This window comes from Stylophora pistillata, chromosome 11, assembly GCF_964205215.1.
Source record: "Stylophora pistillata chromosome 11, jaStyPist1.2, whole genome shotgun sequence".
In the NCBI taxonomy this organism is placed as follows: Eukaryota; Metazoa; Cnidaria; class Anthozoa; order Scleractinia; family Pocilloporidae; genus Stylophora; species Stylophora pistillata.
Window position 1 is genome coordinate 25,594,895 of NC_142529.1, and position 14,371 is coordinate 25,609,265.

Sequence of the window (14,371 nt, forward strand, 5' to 3'; positions counted from 1 at the left end):
GGAGTCCTCACAGCTTTGCAGAAGACGATGCTGTCTCAGCCACAGCTGTGGACAGCCATGTTCATGGTAAACAGTCTAACACAGACAGTCTCCAAGACTTGATTGACATCTCACGCTTCCAGTCCTATGAGAGCATGCTTCGCTCAATGTCCTATGTCTTGAGATTCATTTCAAACCTGAAGTATGCCTCTGATAAGTCACGTGGGTCACGCCAGTATCCGTCAGCTATTGATTTGGTAATTCCAATTCCCACAGCTGCTGAGATATCCCAATCGTAAGGGGTAATTCTTCGTGCTCACCAGCTTCAGCATTTCAAGCTAGAACGGGACTATCTTTGTACAAAGCAGTCACGACCCACCCGTCAGCACTTCAAACCCAGACCTCCGTTGGTTCGTCAACTTAATCTGAAGCTCAACACAAACGGCCTTCTAGTTGCCCCCGGCAGACTCGAGCATGCAATGCTCAAACAAGACGCAAGAGAACCAATTCTCGTCGCTAAAAAGTCTTATTTCACAACTCTGCTTGTTCGTTCAGTTCACGAGAGACAGCTTCACGCTGGAGTAAGAGACACTGTTGTAGCACTGCGTAAGAGATTTTCGTTGCCATCAGCACGAAGTGAAATTGCAAGGGTGCTCAAGCATTGTGTCAAATTCCGATACCAGATAGGCAGAGCGTACAAGCTACCCCATTCACCCCCCCTTGCCTGACTTTCGCCTTAACAAGGTGAAACCGTTCTCTACAGTGGGAATCGATTTTACCGGTCATCTGATAGTCAAGAATGGTAACAAGACGGAGAAATGTTATGTCTGCCTGTTCACCTGTACCACCCCTCGCAATGTTCATTTGGAGATTGTTGATGACATGACCACCGATCAGTTCCTTCTTGCATTCAGGGGTCACTGTGCGATCTATGGAATTCCTTCACTAATCCTGTGTGATAATGCCAAGACATTCCAGAAAGGGGGTGAAGAAATTCAGAAGCTGTTGTAAGTCATAGAAGATCAGACCGTGCAGCATCACCTTGCCCAGAAGAGAGTTCAGATGAGGCATATTCCTGCCAAGTCACCGCACTGGGGAGGCATGTATGAGCGACTGATTGGAGTAGTTAAGATGTCAATCAAGAAAGTTCTTTGTCGCGCGCTCATTAGTCTGCCCGAGTTACAAACACTCATCAAAGAGGTTCAAGCAGTCGTTAATGATCGCCCAATTACATTCGTCTACCACGATGCGAATGATCCAGAACCTTTGACACCGTCAAAGTTGCTGTATGGTTTCGATGTTACAGCTTTGCCACACCCTGTTACTGATCCTGACGAGTTGGATGATGAAAACTTCAATGAACATGATCAACTCAAGAAGGCCTTCAGACGAAGGCTTTTGCTGTCTCAGCACTTTGTCCAACGGTTCAAGAATGAGTACCTTGCTTCGCTGCGGGAGCGTCATGTGTATCAGTCTAATAAGCGAGGATCGCAGGAGGAGATCATTAAAGTTGGGGATGTTGTACTCATACACGCTGAAAGTGTTTCTCGTAATTCCTGGAAGTTAGCCATTGTAAAGAAACTTCTCCGTGGCAGTGATGGCCTAGTTAGAGCTGCAGAGATCAAAACAAACTCTGGAGTGACTAATCGTTCAATACATCTCTTGTACCCCTTCGAAGTCACACTGACGGATCCTAAGGAACACTTTACAGGAACTGAACTGCAGATTCCACAGCTCGAAACACTCAGAAGAAGCAAACGAGTTGCTTCACGCCCTCGCCCCCAGTATGTGGAATCTGGTGACTAGTAGTCTAGGCTGCAATATTATTAACCTGCGGTGTGCGTTCGGCACATGCGCAGAGACAAAAAAAAACATGTGCTCGAGTGCAGGAGAGAACCGCCATGTCGAAACTTGTACTCTCTATGTACTCGTTGTGTCGTTTTACTAAGAGTGGCCGCCCCGTTTTATTCTGTCACTGTTAGAAGTTTCTGATTAAGTATTCGTTAATTAAAGTCGATCAATTCTTTGTTTCTTCTCTTCGTTTTGTAAAGTCAATCTCATTAATTCTCTTCTGTGTAAGCCATTTGAAATTACCGGTTGGAAGGTATTGCGACATTTCCAAAGGAGGATTAGTCGGGTATCCCATTAGCCCTTGCGCATTATTATCGATGAGAAGGTGTCACGTTGCATCGAATTAAAGTGCACGCGCTGGAAAGTCGACTGAATATTAAACGGCTGTTTGTCCTTATTCAGGAGCACAGAATGTGATTTAAACGGTTTTATGTATTCTTGTAACAGTTAAGTTGACTTTAGTACTTTAGTACTTGAACTTGCTCTTCTCTAAATGGAAAAAAAAACGCCTTTGTTATGAGTGGTATGCACGACTGAGTGGCTTTGTTTATACGCTTAACTTTAACGCTTGATCGATATTTGCCTGTTGTGCTATTATTGGTGAGTACTTAAGCATATTATTCCGCCTGGTGGTGCTTGAATAATGGCACTTTTCACTATTAGTGAAGGTCCCTTAAGTCCCCAAATTTTGTAGGAATGTGTGACCGTTGAAATTTGAGACTTGTAAGTCTAGCCAAGGCATTTCTGGGATGTTCTTGTTTCCTTCATATTCGTCATATGATCGAATATCGGAAGCGGTAGAGACCGATTTTCGACGCAATCGAAGTCGAGGATTATAAGCACTGAACGTCTTCGATCTTCGCTTTCATCTTGTAGCTGTTTGGGTAAATCAGAAGAATATCACATTGAGAAGTCTGGAAGTCCTGGACAATAAGCCAAACTGTAAAGTTTGATGTAAGTGTGACTATCCAAATCCAAGCAGTTGACATAAATTAGTGGCGAACGCGAGAGCACTTCGCTGTTGATCTCAACTACCTCCTGCTTGACTGAGTAATCACGTGACTAGAGCGAATTTAAAATATATATAGTTCAAAGCGTGGAATTGTGGGGTATCTGACTAATCCTCCTTTGACATACATATTAACATATTTTGAAGGTTTGCTTTTATCATAGTCCTTCATGTATTTGTTGTTAGCTTTTGCATATCTATTGGCAATATATGAAATACCACCTCTTATGCCTTTTTCAATGAATAGTATTCCATCAACTCTGTCTTCAGTTCAAGTTTGATGCCACTCATTTTTAACATAGCGTCCCAACTGAGACCAGGAGATATGAAATAATGACATGGATCAAGCTTGTAATACTGCAAACATGTATTTCTGAAAGTTTGAAACAACACATCACTTTGCAGATACAAATCATGATATTCTCTCATAGATTTCAACTTGAATGTCTTCCAAACATTTTGCACATGTTCATTTTCTTCATCAGTTTTATGTGCTCACCTGTTAGAATACTTTAAAAATAATTTTTTGAAGGGAGCTATATTTCTTCAAAATTTTTCAAAGCTGTCCATATAATCATAAGTGGCGCGCCTTCGGCGTGGCATTGGGGTCCACAAATATTTCAATTGGCGGACCTTCCATGCAAGGCAATGCCCAATGGGAGCGAGTATTAAGAGTGGACAAGGCATATCTGTCAAGAAGCCAAGCCTTCATCATGAGCATGAGCACGCGGCGTCGCAGGGGGTGCGTGGTGCTCCACAGTGATCGTTGATGAACCCCGTGGCGATGATAGATGAAGGCTCTTGTGAGTCAGGAATTCCTTCTGGGATGCTGTTCTCTTTTGGTTCACTGGTGCTGTCTTAATAGGGGAAGTCATTGGTCAGTAGCCCAAGATTGAGCGGTAATTCGTATGACAAGTACATTGCTCAGACTGAGCTGCTTTCATACACCATGGAGCGGTTGGATATTTCGTTATCACTCCGAGAAGTCGCTGTGGGCTTGGCGAAGAAGGCTCCTTTAATTGCGATGGAAGATTGATTAGCCGCTGAAAGGCTGAGGCTGACGAGGTACAAGTCATCACAAGAGAATCCACGAGTAAGGAACTCTTCTAAGAACCACAAGTCTGATTGTGCTCTGGTGTCGGCGAATTCAGATACTGTCACACAGTTGCTTGGGCTGTGGTCGTGGTTCCTATTGGTTGGCTTTTGGAGGGAGATTGTGATCTGTACCCTGGGTTGGTCTCTGAGCCGGACCCGTCTCCATTCACCCTTTAAGAATTCGTGATGCTTGATTCTGGCGGGTGAAGGCTTGGAGGATAACACAGTTTGTCGCCTGGTTGCGTTGACAGCAGTGCTGTCACCCTCGTAGGTGTCCAGGGTCGGTTTCTGCGCAGTGGACTGATGTAATCTAGGAGATTGGGTCAGGCTCTATTGACTCGAGTGCTTGAACATTTGCTGGTTGTTGGCTCTTTCTTCGCCGGCAAGCTTTGAAGCCGCTGATGTAGACTTGGTGTGGGTTGGCATTCCACCGTCGGGCTCCCTCTGTGAAGACTTTAAATGAGCTTTTACAAGATAGGACATGGAGCCTTCTTAGCCTGATCAGCTGGAGGTGGGATTGTGGCCAGGGCTGGCTGTGCCCTTTTGATTCGCAGAAAGGATGACATGGCCGTGCGGGCTGAGGATGGCAGGACATTACGCACCATTTCTTTGTTTTCAACGAGTGCAGTGACGTCAGTTACTGGTTTCTGCAGGCTATCCGTAGTCCCGAGGACTTCGCGGTGTATATTTAAGTCATATATGCCCTTCAAGAGAGCCTCACGGAAGATGTGGTCGATGTAGTCCATAGTCTCGCCGCACTCGCATACCGCACTGAAAGCACAGGTCTCTGCTTTACCCCGCACTCGAGCAGTGAAGGCGCGTAGTGCTTCATCGCGTTCTTGATGCAACTGCAACAATTCAATTCGTAGAACACACGTGGCAACCAGGATGACTGCTAATAAACGCACGGGGGAGAGGAGACTTCGAAGGGGTTCTAAGGTGGCGTTAGAGTTGGCTTTGAAAGGACTGTTTCCGAGTGTAGGACCAGCGCACTGGAATAGTTGGGATGGTACTGATACATCGTCTATGTTCGAACCGGGGCAAAATACTTCCCGGTGACGGACAAACAGGCTCCATTCTTCGACTGATAGACCGACGTCCACTTTGGGCCGCTCGAGTTTTGGGTCTCTGGGCACTGGGGACTGGGACGGCGCAGCAGTGGCAAGTGCTTCTGATACATCTTCTGACGCGAAATTTGGGGACTTCGCATGTGACGATAACCATGGTACTCCTCGATGCTGGTTATTGTTTTTAATTGAACAAGTATAAAAGAGTCCTACGATACAAATAATGAGCAAACGATGCTAGAGTAACAGCTTTGTAGGCTAAGCATATGTAAACAAATATATAAGGATAACCGCACAGTAGTACCATTGGTAAACTTACAGAAATGATGCGGTGAGCTCACGTCCTAACGTTTATGAAACATAAAGAACAAAATGGCCGACCTTACTGGAGTCGGTTAGTGGTCTTAGCTAGTTCCTGGGCCCCGATGGCCAATGGGTTACTCTTCAAATTCAATTACCAGCAAGGAGATATAACCGCAAAAATTCAAAATATTTGCCCATCTTACGTTGGTTGATATCCACGAGTCAATTTCCAGAAATGGAGGAAAAATATTACTTTAAAAGAATAGCTTCATGGAAAGTCTGTCCGTATGGCATTAACGCACGAGTTGGTAGTATCGGAGATCGAACGAATGAGTGCAGCGAACCAGTGAGATTTCTGATACCAATTAAACCATTATTTAATGCTTGTTAAATGACAATTTATTGTTAGACCGGTTCAAATCAAAATCTCATGAGTCGATCATGAAAGATGGAAACCATACAAATTTTCTTGCCGAGAGGAACAATGGAACATTACTGACAACAAGTCAAAAAAAAATACCCTACGCAATACCTGTTGGTACTTAAAACAAGGTTTCCTAATCTTGAAGGTTCGCAATCTTCTCTGTATATTCGTCGAATGGGATGCCAAACTCCTCAATATACATGTTTAATTTCCAGCTGCTTTTTGTCGCAAAACTGTTCTTTGGACCGTTTCAAAGCTTGCCACTTTTTTTTTGTTTGTTTGTTTTCTTTTGTGCTTTTATTCTGCCTGCTTTTTATTCCACATAATCCTCCACAGAAGTTCCTCAGTCATCTTTTGTAGGTAGTCTGACTAAATGAAGAGTCTTGAGACTGAGGGGATTTATAAAATTTGAAAAACATTTGAAAGTGAAACCCTGTCAGTGAAAATTGAATGAAAATCGCCTTGATACGCTTCACACGTGAAAAGTCCGATATACGCGCTAATAGATCATTTTCGATATATTAAAGTTCTAACATCGCTTCGAGATTTGGGGGAATAAAACGAAAGAAATCATAGGGACTCAGAGTATTTCTCATAGTTCGTCTCTACAAATTATGATATACCTGAATCAATCAAATGGTTCATTTGTAAAATCCTGTCGTCCAGGGAAATATATTAAAGTTCTCAGAAAAGAGTAAATATAGATAACAAGCAGATCTGCGTTCAAGAAATTGCCTGGGCATCGTTTTCACTTAATCTATTTAATCTTATGGATGGAGTAGGTTTTAGGTAAATTCTCTTAGGTTTATAAGGGAAAAAGTTTTTAAGGGAAAATCTTTCAAACAACGAGCTTAGTAACCCTTAACACGCTAAGCGTTCTGGAAACATCATTTTCATAAAGAACTTTTTCCTAGATGTCAGATTCCAAAAAAATACATTTGGTCTTTGTGTTCATGCGGTGTTCAGGCTTTGAGATTGTATCCTGCGATCTGTTTTTGATTAGCTTGAACTGCTTCCTGCTAGAAAATCCTGTTCTTTGTTTCTGCTGCTGGAGGTCACACTTCAAGTTTGCCTAATGGAGCTCCACGTGACATATAATTTATAAATTGTTTTTTAGGTGTTCTTTTCTTTAACGAGGGGGGATGATAAAAAAAGGATCAAAACAACGTTCAAAACAAATTTATATCGATCTTTCAAAGAACTAGTATTTTAATAAGTTAATATAACAGAAATTTTAATTTCCTTCGCCTATATCTACTTTGCAGGAAAGACACACAAGAATGGCAGACATGCTAAGGGTTTTGGAAAATGCGCTCGAAGATATTGATGACCTTACCGAAGATCAGTCCTTGCAGGATATACAAATTGCCGAACAATTAAAACAAAAAACAGAAGATATGTTTTCCAAACTGAAGAAAGCCATTGAAAGTCTCCATGGAGCGGCTGATAAAATCGAACAAGTCTGGCGTGACAGCAGGGTATTGCGTGCTAGTGGAACCTCCATCGCCATATTCGGGAGCGTCTTCACCATTGCTGGAGGGATTGCAACAATTATGTCGGCGGGGATTGCCTCGCCCCTGTTATTCTCAGGGGTGGCCGTTGGCGTTGCTGGAGCGAGTGCAAACGTTACCGGTAGCATTATGGAAGCAGTAATCAAATCCAAAGAAGTCGAAAAAGCCAAAACAGACTTAAAAGAGGCAAAAGAAGGCATAAAGGATGTGAAGGAGATTATTGAAGACTGCTTGAAGAAAGAAAAGCTTTCATGGTTTCTCTGTATTCAAAAGCTGGCAAAGGATAGAAAGTGGAACACTCCTGTGTTAAAAGTCGTTGTTGGGCTGGTTCAGGCCGCGAAGGTACTTTCGAACAGAGGGCAGGCCTGTGCAGGAGCAGCAGTAAAGGCTCTTGGAGAAGAGGCTGGAAAGGCTGGTGCAGGATCTGCTGGCAAGGCTGGCATGGAAGCAGCTGGGAAGGTAGGTGCAGGAACTGCAGATGACGTCCTGAATACTGGAATGAAAGCAGGAAGCAAGGTTGCTGGTCAGGTGATCATAGGAGTCAGTGCTGTGTTTTTGTTGTGGGATGTTGTCAATCTCAGCTGCACAATCGATGAACTTTGGCAAAACAAGGGATCCGACGCTGCCAAAGATTTGATAAAAAAGGCAAAGAAGCTTGAGGACATTTTAAACAAGTTAGAACAGGGAGAAATGGTTTGAACTTTTTTGAACTGATCTCGTAAACAACTGAAAAGTTATCAATTCATAATACAAAGCAACTAAGATTTTGAATGAACACTAAACTTTAATGCAGAAAACGATTTACTCTCGGTTTTCCATCTTGTAATGATGTTGTGCTAACATAAAAGTTTATCATGGAAGAAGTTGATAATGGCTGTGATAAACCGTGTCATCTACCGTGGCTAATTTTGAAGAGCTAGCGTATCAAGCTTTGACAAGGTGTAGCATATTCCGGTAGTAGCTAAGAGAAGTAACCAGCTCAGGGAAGACTAATAGGCTTTCAGCAGTCAAATAAGACAAAAATATCAGTATTTACTCATAAAAGTAAAATTTTGTAACAAAACATCCTAATCAAGTTTTCTCTTAAGTCAAGTTCGTTCATTAATATGTATACTGCAGTTTTAACAACAAATACTGCAGCAAATACTGTATAACTTTGTAAATTATAATTTACAAATACGAACAGTAGCCGTCTGCATTAAAATTTTTTTGTCAGAGTCCAATTGTTTAACCGTACTTTATTGTTCCACTTTTTCAGGGGGCGGATACCATCAATCAGGGCAAAGACGTAAGAATGAAATGATGTGAAAGGAAAAGCCTTTTCACTCAATACCCACAACGCACAACGAGAGTAAGATACCAAAAAAATCGTTACTTTATAAACATCAAACTAAAGACACATAAAAAAAAAACAAGGAAAATGAACGCATACCAGCCCGCTCGCCAAGTTTCACCGCCCCCTTTTCCCACCCCACATCTTAAGTCAATGATCTAACCATATGCGTCACTGAGCCCCGAAGATTGGCGGATTTGTACATCTATCATAACAAAGGAAGAGCAACATTAGAACACAACCTATTTCCTCCATCGCCTACCATTTAAATGGTTTAAAGGTCGCTTCTCTATTATAAGTCTAAGACGTTTCCGGTGCTCAAAACCAAAAAACGTTTCGTAACAAATCATGGGCTGCTTAGCATGCAGGTTGCAACTGACTGGCAGCAGGGAAACCAGGTTGTTAACGTTGCATAGAAGGTAAGGACCCTGAAAAACGCTTTTGCCAACAAAACAAAAAGAAGGATTACGGATAGGGAGGAATTCGGCAGGCGAGATAAGACAACTATTTTCTGACCGCATGATTATAATTCTCAATGGTGAACGAGTTGAGGATTGGTCTCGTGCCCAGACCTTCCACGGCCAAGTTGCAGTTACACGGTAGGATCTGGGTATAAAATTAGGTGGGGCCTACCCCCAGCGCGGATGCCTGCCGCATCCACCATTAATCATGGAATCCATTAAACTGTCTCGCGAAATAGTCTAAGACTCTTTGCCGAAGTATAACAAAGCTTTTTAAAGGACTTTACACTCAGCATCACTGCAAGGAGAGACAATACCTGAAAAAAGAAAACATATTTTCAGTAATTAACTTAGAGTTGTTCCCTAAGTTCCTTGCAAGGGTCTTTGTGTTTGGGTATAAACCCTACCACTCCTAAGATCTCAATATTAATTCTCCTTACTGTCTGCCTTACAATGTCACAGTGTTAATTCATACAATTTGGAATTGAATCAACTAATAATCCTCTTTTGGATATTTTTCTTTATTTTCATTACTTGTCTGTTTGATATTGTGTCAATATTGTAAAGAGAAATTCTGTCTTGGTCACCCATGGTAGCTAAAAGGGTTAAGGTAATATATAGATTTAGCCAAGCCCAAAAGCGGAGCTCACATTTTTTTTCCCGCACGTCTTAAGGGCACAACGCCTTGCCTTACAATTATACTGGGTTATCTGCATTGCTGTAATAGCTTTGTGTGTGTGTTTTAGCTTAGTATTCTTCTGTTTGTACTATATAAGGGTGTGTATGTGTGTGTGTGTCTTTTTCTCTTTTTTTATTATCTTCCTATTTTTTTCTTAATTTTTATTTTGTATGTAAACGTAAGAAAATGCTTGAAATAAATTTATTAAAGAAAAAAAAAAAAGACACAAAAACGAAAAACAAAACAACGCCTTACCCCGACCAGGATATGAACCTAGGTCGTCCTAATCGGAGCCCGGTACACTGACCACTGGACCACTGCACAAAGCATTGGCATATTCGCGGTAGAGTTAAGGAGGCTGAATATAGTTTCTTTGGCGCGCGCAGACTGGGTTCTAATTTACCCGGGACTTTGAAAAGTTGCAAAAAAAAAAAAACACAAACAAACAAACATGGCCGCTGCGCTTGGGCCAGAATCATTTTTTCATCTGCCCAGTAGACTATGTTTTACGCTTCTAGGTAGGCTACCTACACTTTCTTCTATCTTTATCAGTAGTGTGTTTAAAAAACGGAAAGCTGCAACATTCTCAAGTGACCAAAATACGCGTGAATCCGGCCGCAAACACGATCGCGATCGTCGGAGCTATTTACCCATATCGTGGCTGGTTTCCGGAACACTAAATAGGTGCTACCTACATGCAATATCAGCAGCTACGCTTCTCGTGTAAACAAGTCACTTTCAAAACTGTGAATGGTGAGAGAACTTTGCTCAAAGAGAATGTTCCAGTACACTCCTAAGCGAATGTCTTCAATCTATTACCACTTTCCTTTCCAGCAGTACGCATTGTCACATCGTTTAATTGGCCATAATTCTTCTGTGTTCGACACTCCTACACTCCTACGATGTGCTGGAAATTCAAATAAAGAAACATTATCGTCGAAGAAAGTGTTTTTCGCCGATAGCCTTACACTCATCAAAACACTCGCTAAAGGTGGTAACGCTCTTCTCAATCCTGACGGAAAACCATGTAAAAGCAATCTCCCTTCTGTGTATCAAGCTGTTTTTTAAGAAGATTTCAACGCACACGATGCTTTAGAAGATGTACGTGCCCTCCACTGTGTCCTCTTTCAATCCCCGTTGCAGCTAACAAGTGCTGACATTGTAAACAACAGCATGTGAAATCCGCTTCCTTCGCTTTCGTAGACATGGACTTTCTTGACGGACACCACGAACGCATGTAAACTTTCAAAGACAAGCTCTATTCACAGGGCGATAACGGGCTCCTCGTCAAAGAAAACATCATTCAGAAAATTGCAGAAAGCGGTCTGTGTTACGATGACTTAACGATGACGGAAATTTGAAACTTTAGAGTTACGTATTTCTATTTCCGCTCGGTGAATTTTTTTTTAATTTTTGCACGTTAACTTTGAACAGCTCTGTGCGTGTTTTACAAAAGTTCGAAAAAATTCTGTCGGAGGGAAAAAAGTTAACGATGAATTCTAAAAAAGGCCTCTTTTCCTTAAACTTTCTGACAGAATTTTTTTAGACTTAACAGTCAAGCAGATAAAAACAGCCAAAGGACGCATGCAAAATCTAAAATAAATTCACCGTCCAGTTTTTAAGAAAATTCAAGTCAAGTCTAATTTTGGAGCCAGCATTGCAAGCCAGCAACGTTGCCATGGCAACGAATTTTTCAATATACTTACAACAAAGTGATTCTTCAATAATATCTTTATTTCGGGGGAAAATGTGATCGCGATTCGTTAAAGCTATGCTTCGTAATTTTAGTTTAAATATCTTGCATCAGAAAAGTGAAAAACTATATCCAGCCTCCTTAAACGCGCATGCTAAAAGTAGCACCTTGTACGGACTCCCGTAGGGTCATCAGTCAAAAGTTTTTCGTCTTGATGGGTTACAGCTACCATTTTGTATACTTATGGGGCTTCGCTGCGCGCGCTGCGAGCTCCGCTATCCTATGAATCTAAGCCCCAATTCCTCATTATCCCGATAGGCTTTTTGTTTGTTCCTCATCGAAATGCAGTTATTACACAGCTCTCACTTGAAATTAAGCGCAGATGCAACAGACCTCAGAAGATGATCCCTCTGTATTCATTTTATAACGTCCTCTCCACTGCATACAACGAATTAAAACAGAACATCCTTCTCATTATTCTATGGAATTTAAAAGAGGTCACACAAAGGAGAGAAGTTGTCTAGATGTTGTTTTAGTAGTCATAACATGTAATTTGCTCATAAAAATGGTCAAAAAAAACGAATTAATAAAAATTATAACTTTTTCTTGAAAATCTTAACGTCAACGTAGATAAATATTTTTTAATATAAAATAGGTTTGGACTCTATGATTTTTACTCCTTCAAGGCATTCTCGAGGTCGTCTCCCTTTTGTCTCAGAAATGTTGCAGCTTCAGATCCCTTGTTTTCAATGAGATCCCTGATTGTAAAGCCCAGGTCTATGGCATCCCAAACCACAAATGCAACATTGACCACGATGACAACTTTACCGACAACTTCACCGACCGCCTCAGAGCCAGCTCTAGCCCTTGCTTGGACTACGTCATCAGCCGCTTGTGCTCCAGCCTGACAAGTTGCTTGTACCACATCGTCAACAGATTGCGCAGCCGCCTTTCCTGCCCCTTGTGCACCGCTTTGGGTTGCAGCTTTTGCACCGGCTTGACTCGCTGCCTGTGCACAGGCCATTACCTTTTGTGCTACTTGGACTGCCATTTTAGTAGGTGTTCCCGAGGAGAAAAACACAAGCTCACGAAGGATCCTCATGACCACAGGGCTTCCCAATTTGAGGGATTTGGCAAGGTAATAAATATAGATAAGCCTTACTCTTTCTTTCGCTATCAAAACTGTCTGGACGATCCTGTTTACCTCATTTACACTCTCTATGGTCTCATCTAAGTGTTTCTCGGCCTTTTTTATTTCAGCAGAATTTATCAGACCTTCAACGATGGCTGTCCCAAGGTTTGTAGTGGCTCCAGCGCCCCCAACACACAATCCTGCTATGGACAAAGGAGTAGCAACCCCAGCTGTCAGTATCGCTGCAATTCCTCCACCGATTGAGAGAATCCCTCCCACTATTCCAACGCTGGTTCCAACCGCATGTGCTGTCTTGCAGTCCCTCCACACGTCATCTAGTTTCTTAGCAGCTGCACGAAGACTCTCAGCAGTCTCTTTCGCGTTAGTATTCATCTTCTCTGTTTTTTCTTGAAGCACTTTTAAATCTCCTTTATCTTGCTGCTTTTCTTCTTCGGGCAAGAGGTTGTTCTATTCTTTGGCGTTCTCTCTACAATTTAGCATTGAAATAACTATTTATGATCAGATGAATACCACGTACATAGATAAATACATGTTAAACGCCCCAAAGCCAATGTATAATTGATATGTTTGCCAGATAGAATTTAACCGCCTCCCGGTTTGCTCAGTTGGTTAGAGCGCCGGATTGTGTTGTGCGGGAGGTCCAGGGTTCGAGCCCCGGCCGGACCGATACTCATGGTCTTAAAATAAGGAGGAGAATTTGCTACCTTTCTATAATCAAGAAATGGATAGATATTCTAGTCTTCTCGGATATGGACGAATAAACCGTAGGCCCCGTCTCCTGCATGGTTAGGGGTAGGAGACGTTAATTTCCCACGCACGAGATTACTGTGACGTGGATGTCCTCCCCTGGGGTGGGATGGGTGGGAATTGACCCCGAAAAGCCCCCAGGGGGAGTGGTCAACTAACGTATGTATGTATATGTATGTATAGTACAGCCAAGACGTCCAAATGAGAACAAATTTTTTCTTGACTGTCAGAGTTTATTTACCGGGCTCTCCCCCCCCCCCCCAAAAAAAAATAACAACAGCAAAAACAACGACATAACAAAACAGAACAAATCAAATCAAAACAAAACAAAACAAAACAAATCAAATCAAAACAAAATACTTCTTCGTGAGCAATCAGGCTGGTTTTCAGGTTGCAATTGTTTGGAGTGCTGTTGAAAGCCGTTCTTTAATCATACTAATTTACCTGGTTTACGACGGAGCAGTCAAGGGGTTCGTTTCTGTCCATTTTGCCAGTAGTACTGATCCTCTCAATAGTGCAGTTAGACCTAAAAAGAAGAGGTTAAAAGGATCAGGCCACTGTGTGATACACTGAGAATAGTGGTTACATTATCTATTTAGTAAAGAGATCAGGGAGAGTACAAATGGACTTGAATTCTTTTCCAAATTATGAGGTGTTGATGAACGGCTTGTTCCTTGTTGGAGATACATTCTAAGAGGCTCTTTTTTATTAATACGAAAATAACAGAACATTTATCGCCATACATGCTCAAAAACAAAAAACAAAAGAAACAAACAAAAGAAAAGCTATCGATATTTTCACTTGGGTTCGATAATCACGGAACATTCTTGTTATTCTCTGGAAATGAAACACGTCAAATATATTTCCGATTGTTGAAATGTAAAGTTTACCGAATTATGATAGAAGCAATATAAAAGAAATAATTACTCACCCTTTGGTATATAAGTCTCAAAAAGACGTTTGGGGGAAATGAGATAGCTTGTATGTAAAATCACGAATAAGCCTAGTGATAATTCGTTATGGATGAGGAAAGAGTGTTTGGTTCTCTTTTGTTCGTAGTACTGGG

General features: G+C 41.8%; 3 protein-coding genes and 1 pseudogene across 5 annotated transcripts in view; 2 read left to right on the top strand and 2 right to left on the bottom strand.

Annotated features, from left to right (window-relative positions):
* LOC111336763 (uncharacterized) overlaps nucleotides 1-8,457 on the top strand; it is a 24,449-nt gene extending 15,992 nt beyond the window's left edge. For 2 of the 3 annotated variants that reach the window (XM_022942916.2, XM_022942917.2), the window contains exon 4: nucleotides 6,994-8,457. In XM_022942916.2, the coding sequence (XP_022798651.1) occupies nucleotides 7,009-7,938 (930 nt within the window). In that variant the 5' untranslated portion in view covers nucleotides 6,994-7,008 and the 3' untranslated portion in view covers nucleotides 7,939-8,457. Of the gene's footprint in view, nucleotides 1-2,766; nucleotides 2,785-6,993 lie in introns of those variants that run through there. The other variant, XM_088738218.1, reaches the window with a different exon arrangement.
* Nucleotides 1,042-1,785, top strand: LOC148720826 (uncharacterized). Its single transcript, XM_088737676.1, has one exon. The coding sequence runs from the start codon at nucleotides 1,042-1,044 to the stop codon at nucleotides 1,783-1,785; it is 744 nt and encodes a 247-aa protein (XP_088593802.1).
* On the bottom strand, nucleotides 3,231-5,158 carry LOC148720827 (uncharacterized; annotated as a pseudogene).
* A 2,996-nt stretch (nucleotides 8,458-11,453) lies between the features above and the next one.
* LOC111336746 (uncharacterized) overlaps nucleotides 11,454-14,371 on the bottom strand; it is a 139,607-nt gene continuing 136,689 nt past the window's right edge. Inside the window, exons 2-3 of the mRNA XM_088737862.1 lie at nucleotides 13,750-13,831; nucleotides 11,454-13,024 (exon numbers count right to left, since the gene is read on the bottom strand). Coding sequence (XP_088593988.1) covers nucleotides 12,079-12,930 — 852 coding nt within the window. The 5' untranslated portion in view covers nucleotides 12,931-13,024; nucleotides 13,750-13,831 and the 3' untranslated portion in view covers nucleotides 11,454-12,078. The remainder of the gene's footprint in view (nucleotides 13,025-13,749; nucleotides 13,832-14,371) is intronic.

What these genes read in the sequence shown, in the direction of transcription:
- LOC148720826 (XM_088737676.1), top strand. Translation starts at nt 1,042, where the DNA reads ATGAGGCATATTCCTGCCAAGTCACCGCACTGGGGAGGCATGTATGAG.